Source organism: Glycine max, chromosome 12 (assembly GCF_000004515.6).
Source record: "Glycine max cultivar Williams 82 chromosome 12, Glycine_max_v4.0, whole genome shotgun sequence".
Lineage (NCBI taxonomy): Eukaryota > Viridiplantae > Streptophyta > Magnoliopsida > Fabales > Fabaceae > Glycine > Glycine max.
This window is the reverse complement of record NC_038248.2, coordinates 4,699,789-4,716,339: the sequence shown is the minus strand read 5'-3', so window position 1 is coordinate 4,716,339 and position 16,551 is coordinate 4,699,789. Positions and strand designations below refer to the sequence as shown.

At 31.4% G+C, this 16,551-nt stretch overlaps 2 protein-coding genes across 3 annotated transcripts; one reads left to right on the top strand and one right to left on the bottom strand.

The window, feature by feature from the left end:
* Positions 1 to 3,340: 3,340 nt before the first annotated feature.
* Positions 3,341 to 4,770, top strand: LOC100817705 (CLAVATA3/ESR (CLE)-related protein 46). The gene is made up of 3 exons (XM_041007412.1): positions 3,341 to 3,948; positions 4,272 to 4,339; positions 4,435 to 4,770. The coding sequence occupies exons 1-3, from the start codon at positions 3,840 to 3,842 to the stop codon at positions 4,507 to 4,509; spliced, it is 252 nt and encodes an 83-aa protein (XP_040863346.1). The 5' UTR covers positions 3,341 to 3,839; the 3' UTR covers positions 4,510 to 4,770.
* Positions 4,771 to 6,105: 1,335 nt separating this feature from the next.
* Positions 6,106 to 15,891, bottom strand: LOC100817173 (inner membrane protein PPF-1, chloroplastic). Of its 2 annotated transcripts, XM_041007387.1 has the most exons (12): positions 15,632 to 15,836; positions 15,385 to 15,538; positions 14,213 to 14,323; positions 13,851 to 13,925; positions 13,668 to 13,728; positions 9,189 to 9,262; positions 8,975 to 9,079; positions 8,610 to 8,717; positions 8,435 to 8,535; positions 7,836 to 7,985; positions 7,642 to 7,768; positions 6,106 to 6,345 (listed from the first exon to the last, which is right to left on the bottom strand). In XM_041007387.1, the coding sequence occupies exons 1-12, from the start codon at positions 15,715 to 15,717 to the stop codon at positions 6,238 to 6,240; spliced, it is 1,260 nt and encodes a 419-aa protein (XP_040863321.1). In that variant the 5' UTR covers positions 15,718 to 15,836; the 3' UTR covers positions 6,106 to 6,237. The 2 variants fall into 2 exon arrangements, with proteins under 2 accessions (XP_040863321.1, XP_003539682.1); XM_003539634.5 differs by having other exon boundaries at positions 15,385 to 15,891.
* Positions 15,892 to 16,551: the final 660 nt, after the last annotated feature.

The window sequence follows — 16,551 nt, the reverse complement described above, 5'->3', positions numbered from 1 at the left end:
TTTATATGTTGGATTTAAAATTCTGTAAATTTTACTCCTAACTTAATTTTATAATAAAAAATCTAAATATAAATCATCACTTCAAAATCAATTTTAATCAAAATTAATTTCATTCAAAATCAATTTTGTCAATGTCTATCCAACAAATACTAAATGTGTGCTTGGTTTCACGTGAATAATGAATTGATTTTAGATAAAATTTTATATGTTTTATTTCATGTTACAAAATATTTCAATATTAATTCTGGATCCAAAATTAATTTTGAGTTGAAGAATAACTTTTACTTTGGATTAGAAAATTTATATTAAATTTTATTTCTAACTTTATTTTATAATAAAAACATTCAATCATAAATTACATCACTTCAAATTAATTTTAATTAAAATCAATTTTATAAAACTAATTCCATTCAAAATTAATTTTACCAATACTTTTGTGTTTGGATGATTTGTAAAATTATTTTTGAATTAATTGATTTTAATGAAATTTAATTTTTAAGTTGTGTGATTTGTGATTGAATATTTTTATTATAAAATTAAATTAAGAATAAAATTTAATATATTATTTTTTATTTAACACAAAAATTACTCAACATTGTTTCAATTCCAAATAAATTTTCTCAAACATAAAACTAAATATATAAAAATTTATCTAAGATAAATTATATTAATATTTTAACGTCAAACCAAACTTACACTCATTTTATAACAACAATCTCCATCCCCACCGTTTCAGCGTTATCAATTCCCGATCACTCAGCTTAGTCAAAACAAGTCATAATTATCAATCAGCCCCACCTCTGTCTGCAGGCATAAACTGGTTTATGGATAACAAAATGATTAGGAAAATTCTTACATAATTTATTAAACAACAAATTATTGAGACATAGATTATTTTAGATAAAATTAGTTGAAAAAATTTGTTAAAAACTAAAATGTTAATTAATAACTGAAAGTTAAAAAATTAATTTATTAAATTATAAGTGCTTGATAAAATTAATTATTGAAGTAACTAAAAAATAATAAAATTATAATTTATTTAAGATTTAAATATCTTTTCGGTTTGTAATTTATTATTTTTTTTTATTTTCATCCTTACAATTTTTTTTTAGTCTTTGTTTGTTTTGTTTTTGTTATTATAATATTTTAGAAAACATTTTTTTCATTATTCAAACTATTATGTAAAGTACTTTAAGGACTACAAATAAAGATAATTTTAGAAGGATGAAAAATAAAAAAAAAAATGTTAAATGATAGGAACTAACAAGATATTTAAAATAGATAACTAAAAAATTAGATAAATATATTAAGAATAAAAATGTAATATTATAAAAGCTGGAAGTTAATGTTTAAAAAATATTACTTTTAAGTAACATTTTAATAACATTAAAAACTACTAAAAAATTATTTATTAAACCATCAAACAAAATTTAATAAAAAAATAAAAACTAATTAAAATATCTTAAAAAATAAACTAATTGACTGTTGTAGTTAATTGTTCATCATATTTTATTATTGGTATAACACTACTTAAGTCCTTAAGTTGGTGCAAAAACTTCTATTTTCTACAATAAATCAGATCAATATATCTGACAAACCAAATCAGTGGGTTAGTATTTACCAAAAAAAAAGAAACAACCAAAAGATCAGTGGGTTAGATTAACTTAAACATATCATCGTCCTAATTTTACGGGTACACATTTGTTCGTTTAGGTCGCTGCCACAACATTTTAGGCACATTTATTTTGGTAGCATTAGTGTGGTTCGGTGATTGATTTGATTCAAATTCTAATTGAAGCAATCATAACAACACTTGACTTTGTAACTAAAGATGTTCATCATGTCTCACATAAGCCAGGCTATATATCACGCTAGCTATAGAGAAAGCCAATTTCTTTAAATAAACGTACAAATGGAATAAGAAAGTAGTCTTTCCGCAAAAGCCAGTCTAATTTAGGCCAGGTTCAGTAAACAACAAAGGTACATTTGCTGCGGGGTGCGGGTGTTCATGTGAGTGAATGAGGTACTCTTGAATTCAAATTGATTTAAATTAATTTGAATAGTTTGGATTGAGTAATTTATATATTTGAGTCAAGATCTAATTAAATCGATGATGAGTTTAGATTTATAAACCTATTAATCCAACCCGTGTGAGTTATTTCCTTTAGTGCTTTTAATAAAATATAAACAATTAAATATGTTAGGGTTACAAACACCAGAACACATTACATTGATAGAATTAATTGTTGTGCTGATGGAGTTGTATTTAAATTTTTAGAATTGTTTCGTTTGACTTTAAATACGGCTAATATTAGGAGTCCAAGTATTGGAACATCCTACGGTATTTAGGTAAATTAGGTAAATTGTTATTTGTTTCATTTTTTATATTTTTTTTTGTCAGGTTTATAATATTAATGAGTCATATTTTATTCATTTGTTCAAGTAAATCTAATTATAACAAATCTGGTTATAACAAACTTGGTTACAACAAAACTATTTATTGCAAGAAATTAATTTGTAGGAAATAGTTGTAATTCACACTATTATGATAAATCTCGTTGAATAATATTCTGTTTTAATTTGTATTAATCTATTTTAGAATATTATGTTAATTGTATTAAATGAATCAATTTTATTACTTTTAGACATTTGATAATATTACGTTAATTGTATTGAATTTTTGGATGAATCATGATATAAAATAGTAATTATAAAAAGAAGAAAAAATCAAAGTTAAATGGTTAATATGCTAGCTCCAACTAAATCAAGTCGTTCATAAATAAATTGGGTTGGATCTAAAAGAAAATTATAAAAATCAAATTAAATCAGACCAATCAAGTTTGATTAAGTTGGATCTTGAATTTGACCAAAACTCACAAACACCCCTAATATTTGCAAACTGAACACACACATACAGTTGGAAATAAGAATGGGAAAACCTACATGCAGAAATCATATCACTTGTTGGAAATACAAAGAGAGTAAAACACCATAGAAAACTTCATTAATGAGCCACAACCAAACAACACACAAGAATTTAAAATCACATCTGTTCAAAAACCTTAAAATTACGACCGATCCAACAAAAAGTAAGATCTAAAATAAAATTGAAACTTTTTAATCTTAAAGAAAAAAGTAATATGTGAGGCCTTTTAGTTAATATGTTAACCTTCTTTTATTTAAAAAAACTAATAACAAATAATTTTTTATTAATAGACCTAAAACTTAAATTTTAGTTATTTTATCTTAGATTGATCCTGATGTCCTGCTTAAAATTCGAAGTTTGTAAGTCGTTATTTTTAATATGCTGGTCACATACTTATCTCTTTCTAATGGGAGACTCCTTATTTATACTTGTAGACCAACTCATACATGGTCTAGATGAAATAATCCGAACCATCAAGGATTTGTATTATCGAACAAAGATGTCTAACTCACGTGTTCAATCAACTAACACTCCTTAGATTTGTAGATCAGATACGCTACAATATTGCTCAAATTTTATTAAACTGATATAGAAAGGATGCCAACATATCGGCGAAGCACTCAAAAAGAAAAATAAGAACAAGTACTTGTAAAATTATCATGGAAGCAATGATAACAGAGAAATGATAACGGGTAAGAAGTCAATCCATAATGAGGATAAAAACAGATTCTCGATCTTTTAGAGACAGAGTGTAATGGCATAGGATTCCCGGGCATCTTTTTACAAACATTCTCACATAAAATTTCAAGTTTCGTCATGATTATATAATACCAAAAGATATAGCATATAAAAACTGCAAAAATGCTCGTGACATACCCCATTAAGAGCGCAACACTCTTATTCACTGAGAAGTATGCTACAAATGAGAAGACAAATTCTGGTCCATCTTCTCTTTGCATGGCTTCTGCTTGCAGCTTCTGCACTCAATCATGTCACTGCTAGTGTTCAGGCTACTCAGTCAGGTGCTTCACATTCTCCTGCAAATAGCTCTGAAACTATTTTCTTCTGTCTGTTCGTCTAAGGCTAGGTTTCGATTTTCATTTGGAAACTAAACTTATTTTGATGACATGTTTCATTACTTCAAAAAAATACGTTTATGCATGAAAATTTTGTCTGAAAACTCAATTTTGTAAAGGTAAGACTTGCATTGTTTTTGCAAACTCCGATTAAATTTAAGTTTATAAATTTTAATGTAAAAATGCACTAATTTGTAAAGCCCAAGCTGGCTCTGCAATGTTCATTGCAACTAATTGCATGCCACCTCACTCTATATTTCTGCACTCAGTTCATTTCAAGCTCGGAAGCTTAGACGCTAGCCCAAAGCAGCGAAGTGGACATGTCATACCTTATTGGGTTAGTAAATACATTAATCGTTTTTCTTATTTGTATTTTCAATCATTTTACTTAATTTACATGAATAAATTCTGATTCGAGCAACAAAATCACAGGTTGAAGAAAAGAAGCGTAAAAGCCCATCAGGGCCTAACCCAACAGAGAATCAACACCCACCATCTAAACCATAGAGATGGAAACGCTCATTAGGCATCAGTGTTCAGTAGAGACATCAATAGCTGTTGGATATCAATGGATTGGTGTAGATTAGCAATTCTGCTTTTAGGAGCATTGTGTTTGTACAAAAAAATGGCATTTAATTGAATATGCGTACTTTACATGTTGACGCATTGACTATGTCTAAAGTCAAGCATGTTTGAATATCCGTTCAAAATGTGGTGTAAGAATTCCAAGATAAATCTAACAACCAACAAACTCCGTTTTACAAAAAAAAGAATTAAATGCTTTTGAAAATCTTATTTTATCTCAAAAGTCCGTTTGCAACAATAACAAACATGCACAAACTAATCAGCTTGTTAAGTTTGCTGAATACTTCCTCAATCAACTAGGCAGTACATGTTGACAGACTGGCCGTGTGAAGAACACCTTAGGCCATAAGGCTTTAACTAAAATATTTCTCCTAATTTTACAGCTAAGCTCTGATTTTGGAGCACTCTTTCATCTACCGGCTCTAAATTTATATAATCAGTTTGATATTAATTTAGTCTATTTTATAATAATGAAACACCATCGCCCCTCAACTGGGTTTTAACTAGGAATAACCACATGTCTAGATTAATTCAATAATCCAATGAATCTAAACCCATTTAAATAAAAAATTTCATATTCGTTCATGTCTAATTGAAAAAATGCAAATTCGATCAATTTCGATCGGGTCTCGAATTTTATTTTGGGGACCTGATCAATCTGACCCATCCAATTACATAATTTTCTCTTTTATTTTTATATTTGATTAATCTTTAGCATTTATGACTTTAGCTCTGTCCATTTAATTTTTTTCATGCTTCACAATGACATATTCAATTCATACTTCACATTCAATTTCCTAATTTATTTAATTTCTTTTAAATTTTTTATTTTATTTTATTTTAATATTAAACTCGATCAGCTGATCAAAATGAATCGGATAATAGTTGGACTGGATTGGTTTAGTTTAGAGACCCAAGCTTAGAAAAAGTGCCATGAATCAAATGTGAATCAACCCAACCCAAATAATCGGATCGGTTTGGTTAGAGACCAAGTTAGGGAAAAAATACCATGAACCTAATGTGGTCAACCCAACCCAAATTTTAACATTAATGACAACAACTACTATCAGCCAATTCAAATTCCATTCAAAATCATTTTCATAGAGAACATTATTGTGCTGTTAGGAACCTGCTGTGTCTCTCTAATATTCCATCCATTCCAAAATAATAATCCTTTAAGGTTAAGACACACTGATTAAAAAATAATCATTGATGTAAATTTAGAAGAAAAAAAATATTCTTAATTTTTCAACTAATTTTATCTTAAATTACCCTACTATCCACCAACTTATTTTTATGGTTGATGTTTCTTTTCAATGGATATATTAATTTATCTTCTTAATCGTGTCTTGGGATATTGTTAGAAAAATAACTTGAAAAAAAAAAGACTATTTATAGAAAGAAAAAAAAAAGCTAAAACTAATTATTATTTTGGAAAGGAGGGAATAGAAGTTTTTATACTCCTAGTTTTAAGGGGGGATACATCTTAATGAAATTAAACGTCACAAGACAAATTGCTTTAGCTAACATGTGGAACTTAACAAAGATATTTTGCCGAGTATAGATACATATATTTAATTAATAGCCAACCCAAAAATGCTATAATCTGAGATATACAAAACTCACTATAAACTAATCGTATGCGGTCCTTTATACAGCACGCTTCCGCTTCGAACGCTTGCTTCTTCTTTCCCTAGAATAATTTTGAACCTCTTCGCCAACTTTAGAAGCGTATGCTTCTTCTGCATCTTCCTGTCCCTGTAACAAGGTAACTTAGCATCGGGAATTTTATCTAAAAGAATGAAAATCCCAAACAATCTTAAAACAATAAAATATAACAAAGTCACAGCAATTTTCTTTTAAAAAATAAAATAAAAAACAAAAATAAGGACAGTATGGGACGACAGGTGGTTAGAAGAGAAGGGGAGAAATAACAAAGAGAACATTCCTTCAGAAAGTTATGCTCTAGTTACCTTCCACTTTGTTAGCAGTAAAACAAGACAAAAAGACACCTCCTTTCAATTTGTGAGCTATAGGAAATATAATTTGAAGGTCGGGCTTCTCTTTAAAAGGCAGACATATCTATCCACGGTATCGGTTTTCAGCAGTTAAAATATTTGGTTCAAAGAGAAATGCTAACAACACCCTCTAACACACTATGTCTAACACATTATTTTTCTATTGGTTAAAATTTATTCAAAACTACAAAATTAGGATAATAATTAAATAAGAAGCAAGATTCACCAAAATTTGTGATTTTCAATAAATTGTAACTAATATTAGATAGTGAGATCAAAATAGTGTGTTGCTAACATTTCTCTTGGTTTGAAATCATTTATGATTTAATCTCCACTCATTATGTCATGGTAGCAAGGCTTTAAATACCGAGCAAGGGATATGGTATTGTTAGTGAGGGGAGCTGAAAACCCTGAGAAGATATTTGACAATGGGCTAAGAATCATATAAGCAGACTAAAAACCATGTAAAACCCAAAAGCTCAAGGGCATTAGGTATATGAGTGTTTGCCACTTATATGTTGCTCAACTTCCACTTTCTCATCCTCCAACTGTGTCTCCATTTGTTTTGATCCTTGCCCATTTCAAATTAGCCCAACACCCTTAACTACCCTATACCTGCTAGAAAGTTGGGTAGAATGCCCATTAAATGACTAACTTTACTTTCTGAAGTTAACGTCATTGGTTGTCACTTTATTATTATATATACATTCCCAACAATGAGCATGTGAAACACAAAATTGCAATAGGGAAAGAAAATTTAGAACATTCAATCTATGGCTGGACACAATTATTTTTTCATGCATGCTGATGCAGGCAAATTTACTAGATGTTTCATCTTAGAAGTGATTGGAAATTAAGGCTAGTCAGACATTGTTCTTTGTAATGTATACATTGAATTTATAAAAAAGATTTCTGTGCAATATCAAATAATGTTAATGTGGAGATTTTTCTTTTTCCTTAATTCTTCTTTCCTCTCAAACAGACAGCTATATCACATAAATTTTCTAAGCAAGAAATTCCACAAGTTAATACTTACCTTATTGTCACTTTCTGTATCTGAGCCATCATCAGAAGCAGAAACAGAAGCCAGTGACTGAACTTCTTCCACTGGCAGTGCCTTGCTTACCTTTTTCTTCTTTTCCTCTTCCTTTAACTGCTTAAACCTGTAGATCACCAATTTGTTATCCAAGAGGAGTTGAAACTCTGCAACTTGTACTAGAAAAAACTGACCTTTCACCATTCCTTGCTAGCTGCGAATCTGATCTTTTAGCACGTCCTGCAGTAATAATCCCACCAGCATTTTCATTCACAACAGGCTTTGCACCTCCCAATTTTCGCAACCATACTTGTTGAGCTGTGCTCAGGACATTGTTTATAAACCTAGTAAAAGAAATAGAAAATCAGGCAGCAATGAAATTGTTTTTTATTTCCCCTAGGCTCTAGCACACAATCAATGTTGTCAAAAATCAAAACCATCTCTTAATAAAAAATTTTAATCATGAGAAAGCATTCACTTGATGAACATGCTATTGTTTCAATAAGAAAGAAGAATTTTAGCTCTCGTGCATTTGTTCTTTGTATGTTTTTGTTGCCCACATTAGGCAGGCATATCAAGGAAATGGTTTCTGAAATAAAGAAGAGTTGTATAGATACCATTACGGGAGTTTTCTGACCAAATTGGACTTGCCTAGATAGTGTAGAAGATAAATACATTTTATATTAGTAACCAATAATAAAGCAAAGAATGTTTGAAGTTATAGCAAAATCATAAAAAATAAGAATTTATTGGCTAGAAAGGATGGTTTTAATATAGTTTCTGAAAAACTAACCAGTAAATTGTTAGTCCAGATGGGACAGATAATGAGAAGTAGCCAATCATGAGTGGAAGAAACTTTAAAATAAGAAGTTGATTCTTTTGAGAAGGATCTGTCTGTCAAAAGAAGTCATTTAGTTTGTTAACACCAAAAAAAAGAAAAAGAAACAGAGGAGAACTGATGTGTTTACCTGAGGTGGTTTCATGATTTCCATTGAAACGTATTGAGAAACGACAAGAAGAATAGGTAAAACAAGATATGCTGCAGTATCTTGCCAACCCAAAGGTGGATGTCCGTCCTGCATAACAGATGTTTGTTATGATACTGTATAATGATTTAAAGTACAAAATCAATTTACGAAGTTTTCCATTTATTTCCTCTTGGAACATGACTGCAGCAAGTAAACTGTGAACATTCCATCCATAACTTCATTCCAACAATACAGAGTAAACAGTCTACTTCTAAAGATCATAATGCCAGACTCACAGGATTAGGGGCGAAAAGTCCAACTACAACTTATTATTTCACCTATGTAGCAAAAGATATCTTTCTTACCACAAATGGAAAAAGCCAAGAGATTCCAGCTCCACTTTGTCTAGCAGCAATGGTAGTAGGACCACCCAAAGAGGGGATCCAAAGAAAACCTTCGGTTAGCAGTCCCTTCAAATTAAAGATTTTCCATAATTAACAAAAAATCATATTTTCTGTGTGTAATTTGTCCATCAAAATCTCCGCTCAAATGATAAAAGTTTATATAATTAATTATTACCTCATTTGCCACATTTGATAAAGCTTGGTAGAGACCAATCCAGACTGGAATTGTAGCCAAAGTTGGTAAACAACCTATAAAAATTGATGACAGTACAGTAGAAGTCGAGACTATATGTCAGTAGATGAATAGAATATGTACAAAATCAAACTAACATAATATTGCTAATAATTAAAAGAAAGGTCGGGGAAATATGGATGAACAAAATAAAATTAAATAAATACAATTGATATAAGAACCATTACTTCGAAACTGTATTTTTTTGGGTCATTGTACACAAGCACAGTTGAGCTACTGTAACATCCCAATTTTCCATGTGTGTGATAGATAGTGTTGTTGCTTTGTTGTATGATAGGGTAATGTTTTTAGACTATTGAAATGGTAAAAAAAATGAGATATTACCATAGGATATCTAGGCATCATTAAACTCTTAAACTTTTAAGCTAAAGTCTAGAAGGAATAAGGATAACTTAGAGAAAATTCTCTGATCAAATAATGGTCAACTCATTAATGACCTAGATGTTAATAATTGGATTTTGGTCTAGAAATAGAATTAAAAGCTTGAAAGAAAATTAGTAATTAATGTAAGTAAATTTAAAAATTAAGTGAGGATAACTACAGTTGATTAATGGTGATCTAGATTCAATAAAATTAGAAAAGGGGTAATTAAGTCATAAGAGTTTAAAGTGGAGGATATTTTCGTAAATGACTATATAACTAGTTTAAAAATAGAATTTTAGTTTAATTAGTTGGTGACTAATTAAAGTGTCTAATTATATGATGTAAAATAATTAAAATAAGTTAAAGTTGTAATACTCTAAAAAACTACAACTCAAACTGACAGAGAAAACTCTGTGTTGTGTCATCTGTGCATGTATGAATTTAATTTCAGTAGTTATATGTTTTTAATCATAGAATTTCGTGCTATATATGTGTATATGTATGTGTGTGTGTGTGTGTGTTTGTGTGTGTATTTTTGATTGATTTAGTAAAGCTTGACAGAGAAATAGAAACTCACTAAACTAGATTTTCATCTGGGAAAGAATTACACTGTGCATTGAGTCGTAGTGTAATTTGTCGCTTTGTGAGTGGACTCTATGCAAGATTCACTCTAAGTACACGTATCCCAAGGGAGATTAGCACATTATCTAGAAGATTAAGATAAGATTTATTAGTTTTAGCAAAAACAGTTTTTACCATTTTTGGCAAAACTCTACTTTATCCTTTTATAGTTAGTTTTGGAAAAGTGCAAAAAGTTATACAAGGCATGACTGAGCTCGTGGAGAGTACATCAAGGACTGTCCAAGTTGCCAATTAGTTATATTAACGATCATTCAAAGTACTTAGATTAAGAAGATAAGGATAAGGTCTTGCAATCCTATTGGTCCAAGCATTTCACCTACAATAAGTGTTATTTTTAAAAGCCAAAGTCTATGTCAGTTCTCCCATTTTGTTGAAGCTTTTAGAGAAAGCGGAGACCATATTTTTCTTCTTCTTCCAAGTTTTACCAAGTGTTCTTGAGCCCCTTCTTCCATCGAGCTTAGGTAAGTGACTTTCATTTTGAACTCTAAGCTTGATTTTCACTTCATTTTCTTGCTCTATTATCATTTGTAGTTTCAAAACCTTATTTTGCACTCTTGAAGGTTGAAAACTTAAATCTAAACTCCTTTATTCTTCCTTCTAAATTTCGTGAAAACTACAAGAGGTAAGGGGATCTCTCCAAATCTTGAACCATATGCTTGTTGTTGAACTTCCTTGAACATGTTGCTTTGAAATTTTTGAGCTTGCTGTCATGTCTTGAACCTATGTGTTGAACTATTTTCCTTGAGTTTTGATGCCAAAAATAAGTTATTTGTATGTTAAAACATAGAGTTAGCCTCAAATTTCACTTAAATTGGAGTTTCCTATCAAAAGTTATAAATAAAATAAGTTTAATGACCTTTAGTAAAATGAAAAAATTTGTTACGAATTTGGACTGAGAATTACAGCAATATGGGCTGTTTTCATTAAAGTTTTGACCTCAAAAATGAGTTTTTTAGGTTTGAAAATGTAAGGTAGCATATAAAATTTGTGAAAATCCAACTCCTGAAGCATTGAGAGTGCTAAAGATAAGTTAGGAGCAAAACTTTGAAAAATCGAGTGACGAAGTGATTTTAGATAGTAGATAGTCTAACTTTGGAATCCATGCCTCCGTATAAATTATCTTAGAATTATTTATTTTCTGGAACTGCTGATTTATTTACTATTGTATTGTTGAGATAAATGCAAGATTTGATGACTAATACATGTTTTGAAATTGTGATAATTCTCTACTGATAAAATTATTGAAATGTATGTCTATATTTTATTATGATTATTGAATGATAAGACTGGCAGAGTGTGAACTCTGACATTTATATCTGCGAGATGCAAATTTATTTTCTAGTATATATATGTTTGCATATTGTCATTTTTTATCTGTACGCTATAGTCTGGGTCCGGGGGTGTTTGACCCTTGACAAATTGTTTATGTTTGGTTAGATAGCTATACTTATAGCCGTTGTGTTGTCCATTTGTTCGTATGACAAGTGATTTATATCGCTTAACAAATCATGATCAGTAGTATGTAGTTCCCTGAGAGTAGTATGTAGGTCTAAGCCTCGTCTCTCTTTCTTGTTTGTTTGTTTGTATGCGTTCATTGATATAAGTGGTTCAAGGACTGCGCATGCGATGCAGTGGCAAGATTCAAGAGGACTGGACAAAGAGTAAGGAACCAATGGTTCTATTTCCTTCTGTGAGAAGGTGAGGTTACGTTACATTGAGGAGGTGGATGATGGACAGAGATACACTGGGGTGTAGTGGGTGACGAGGTTCAAAGAAGCTAGGGGAATTAGCGAGTAATGAGTACCCGACATTTGGTGAACTTATTTGGCACGGGTAACTCACAGACCTCACTTTATTACTCCTGACGGACTCCGAGACTATGCTTTTTGAGTTGGGAAATGAAGGATTGGTGTACGATGTATCCATATGTAACGATCACTCCCAACTGTCATCCACATGATTTTTGTAAGACCATCATCAAGACCTAGTAGGATTGATGGCAATGATTGGGTCCTATTGTGAATTAAGTGTGATAGTTACAGACTTAGGACGCGAGAGTGTTGTTTGTTTAGATAATCACACACAGTGGTTAGATAGATTGTATGTTTTAAATTTTGTTTTGTTATTACATGTTTGTGGCATTTGAGGAGCGGAGGACTCACCTTTGCAACCATCAATTTTAGAAGAGGCCATGGAGTATCAGCGGAGGATGCTCATATGGATCAGTAGCTACCGCTACAATTACACAATGGAGGAAGAGACGTGCTTTCACGCATATTTTGGATACATCCAGTGCCACGTTTTGCTGCTAGATGAGTCCCATGTGCCACTGATCACTATAGAGACAAATGCTACATACCACTTCCCGTTTGAGCGTACCCCTCAAAATGATATCAACCATATTATTTCCTACTATGCTTACTTAGGATTTGTGTGGCCAGACAACTCACTGTGATTTTCGCAACAATTCATCGGGGATGATGCCAATGGGGACCTACTAGATTGTTGGGATATAACCTTGAAGTCCACGAGGATGTGGGAGATTTTAGCAACGATGAGGATCTCATGCCGTCCAAGATCGCTTTCTACCGGGATGTTTGCAATGAGAAGATATTCGAGAGAAATATGATTTCATATGATGAGGAATGAGATTCCCCGGGAGACGAAAGCAATCCTTCTGAAGATATGACTTCGCCCTAGGTAGCTCGTGGGTCTTGGGTAGTGACTGCTCTAAGTGTATGATTATTTTCCCTTTTGATGTATATTTAGGGGTGAGAAGATTTGTATACACAATGTCGTGATACTTATTAAACCTTATGGTGACACTGTAATATTTTGAGGGGTGATGAATATTTTATTTTCTTGTTAATAGTTGTAATGACTTCAATACATCTATGGTTATATCTTAAGGGTCACATAGGATCATTATGTACAATTACATATTTCTTTCAGTTATCAATATTTAGTTTTGTGCAAGATAATTCTTTATAAACTGTATTTTTTTATAGCATTGTGTAAAGGTAGAAGAAAAATGACAATAACTTTCGAAATAGTTTTTTTAAATAGAAAATATGTTTTTACAATATCCTTTATTCATGAGCATTTTAATTATAATATATGTGCAACATATATAAGTATACATGTTCATTCTTTTCTCAAATAGAAACTAGATTTAATAACGTGTATTCCATAATATTTATTATTCATACGATTTTAAAGCAATATTTCAGAAAAAGGATTTTAAGGTGTTGCAGTTGTTATGATGAATGATTGTACAAGTTCTATTAACTTCATAATTATTCCATAGGACCGGTGTTTATTAGCTTCATGTGTCAAGGGATTATTATACAGAACTGTTGTTTAAGACGAAGAAAACAACAAAATAAAGACAAGTACCTGCCAGTGGGTTAACCCCAGCCTGCCGATATAGCCTTGACGTCTCAAGTTGTATTCTTTCCTTAAAAAGAGGGCAACAAAATGAATAGTTTAGAAAGAACAATGCTTTTGTTTTAACGTACAACAAAATCAATATTTACTCGACATCAAACTGAATGCTTAATAACCAACAACATCCCTCACTTGATTGCCAGCATATCTATCTTGAATGGCCTTAATTTTTGGTTGAAGATTTTGCATAGCCAATGTAGATTCAACCTGTATACATACATTATATTACAATCAGCACTTCGTGTAGTCAAGTGAAGCACATGTGCTAATTGAGAGTTCAAATTCATATATAAAATAATTGCAAGTTCAAAGTTCAAAATGTTTTGATGGTGTATGTAATGTCAGGCTTTGAAGAACAAAATATTCCAATTACTCCAGTGTGACGTAAAAAAACTGTTTCAAACAAAGTGAATTACATAATTTAAAGGTTTCAGTAAATTTGCAAATTTGTCATGCTTTCTTTGGCTCTAGAAATTGACATAATTTGTACCAACCTGTTGCTTTGTCAGGGGAAGCGTCGCTGCCTTAACTATAACAGTGAGCAATATGATAGCAAATCCATATGCATAAGGGACATGCACGGCAGAAAGACCATCCTTCAACACCTGAAAACAAACAATAACAATAACATAACATAAAAAATACATGTACCTGAATAAAATCAAGCAAACATTTCGTATTAGAAAATGATAAATTCTCCAAAATTGATTATAAAAAAAAGGAATAAGTGTGCTCATATTAGTTAGGTAGCTTTTTTTTAATTTTTATAAATTACATATTAAGTGTAAAACAAAGGACCAGGCCAAGTGCATTGGGTAATTCGTGAACTGTTTTGTCGAAATTAGAAAAGTGAAAAACATTGTAAACAAATAGCACTGCTTTTTCTGATTCCAAGTATAGCTTTCCATATGACAAAGAATAGATAACAGCACGAAATCTTTTATCAATTGAATTCACAGCTGAAAAGCGAACACTGAACACTTCCCCCGCAAACAGAAGTTGCCAAGAATTAAACAATAAGAATTTATAGCAGAATAATATAAAAAGGTAAAACAATTGAATTTCTCACATAAACTAAATCAACTAATGCATTTAACTATTATAAAAGTTCTTTTATATAACTTCTCTAAAAATTGAACTGAAGTGTATAAGTTGATTTTAACTTGAGAAGTTAATTCTTATTTCCTTCCCTAGAAGTTTATCCAAACATCGCTCTAGAAACTTCAGTCCTATTTAAATAAACACTTACACGAGAATAATAAAGTAAAATGAATTAAGCAACTTCAATTAAAATCAAGCTTATGCATAAGTTAAATTATAGAAACTCACTCGTTTAGCTTCTCCAAAAGCTGATTTTAGCTTATGTATAAATTAAATTGAACTTCTGGAAGAAGCTTAATTCATGTTAGTACATTACCTTCTATTTTCTTCTTATTTAAAAGTTTATCCAGACATGACCTTACTTCAAAATCAACGACGAAGAGTATCTTAATTCTTAAGAACATCTAAAGCAAGCTACACGATCTCGAGAAAACAAGTTCGATGAATTTCGAAGCTCGTGCTCCGCACGTGACGCGTCACAAAACTCGCTCAGTCTTAGCAAATGCAAAAGAATCCTTATATATATGAAGTTAACAACTACGAAGCAGGAGTATGAAAAGTTTACCTTGAGAACGAACTCCATAGCTTCGGAGATGAAGCCGAACCAACCTCCGCTCTTCTGTACGGCAGCATCGGTGGTGGAAGCCGCAGTGTCCGCTGCAACCGCAGGGTCCGCCGCAACTGCGGCATCGGCGAGCGTGTAGAGAAGGCCTTCGGCTCTGGTAACGATTCCGGCGAAGTCAATGGAGTGGCTTAAGGATTGAATAGGGGGAATTTCATGGAGGCTGACGTGGACTTTGGTAGTGACAAACCTGGTGCGGTGGGGGAGGTGGTGGCGAGGGAGCGAGGGGAGCGGCGTGCCGATGAACGATGGAGACGAAATGAGCGTTTTCGCCATGGATGAGAAGCTTTTTGAAGGAGATTGTGCAGAGGAAGGTTCAGCTTCTCATAACGGATTAGAGATGAGGGAATGAATATTTTACGAATTATCCCCATTTTTTTGCGAGGCAAGGACAAGGTGCAAGATGGCTAGAGCCAGATTTTCCTCTCGGTGTTCAGCCATCGACAGAGTGACACGTCACAAGATTAGGGGTTCTATGGTCATTGCATATTTATTAATTTCAGCAAATGGGTGGCAATTTTTCCCCACTGTAGCGCACAGCATGAATATGAATATAGTGTCACAATAATAGTTTTCATACTAGTTATCAGTTTCATTTTCAGGGTAAGTCAATAGTAAGGAAGGTATAAAGTAAACTTTAAAGAAAATATATTATTATTACTTTTAATAAAGGTTATATGTTGAACAATTTTTGTCAATGTGATATTTTATTAATATATGAAATATTTCTTGTTTTATGAAAATTATTTTTATTTTAAATCAGCCCTAATCACTTACCAAATTCATCAAAGAATTCATCTAAAATATGATAAAAATATATTACATAATATTTATTACTATATTAAAACACTCTATATTAATGTACAAAATAATCAAAAGATCAAAATGGACGAAAAATATATAAATATATTAATCTCTTTTGTCCATAAGATTAGATTGATACATAAGTATTTGGATTTGCTCATACTAGAAAAAAAACAAATATGACTTTTATTTCGTCATTGGAAAAATCCAAACCCTAAGTCTCATGTAAACATCAATTCATTGTTATATAATTATATCTAACACTAGTATGATGTTTCACAAATGCATCATGTAACATTTTGGACA

Excerpts from the sequence above, each read along its gene's own strand:
- LOC100817705 (XM_041007412.1), top strand. The coding sequence starts at position 3,840 with ATGCTACAAATGAGAAGACAAATTCTGGTCCATCTTCTCTTTGCATGG. Across the intron at positions 3,949-4,271 it reads TGTTCAGGCTACTCAGTCAG|TTCATTTCAAGCTCGGAAGC; the intron begins GTGCTTCACATT and ends TTCTGCACTCAG. Across the intron at positions 4,340-4,434 it reads GACATGTCATACCTTATTGG|GTTGAAGAAAAGAAGCGTAA; the intron begins GTTAGTAAATAC and ends ACAAAATCACAG.
- LOC100817173 (XM_003539634.5), bottom strand. The coding sequence starts at position 15,717 with ATGGCGAAAACGCTCATTTCGTCTCCATCGTTCATCGGCACGCCGCTC. Across the intron at positions 13,926-14,212 it reads TTCCCCTGACAAAGCAACAG|GTTGAATCTACATTGGCTAT; the intron begins GTTGGTACAAAT and ends GTATGTATACAG. Across the intron at positions 8,718-8,974 it reads CTTGGCTTTTTCCATTTGTG|GACGGACATCCACCTTTGGG; the intron begins GTAAGAAAGATA and ends TCTGTTATGCAG.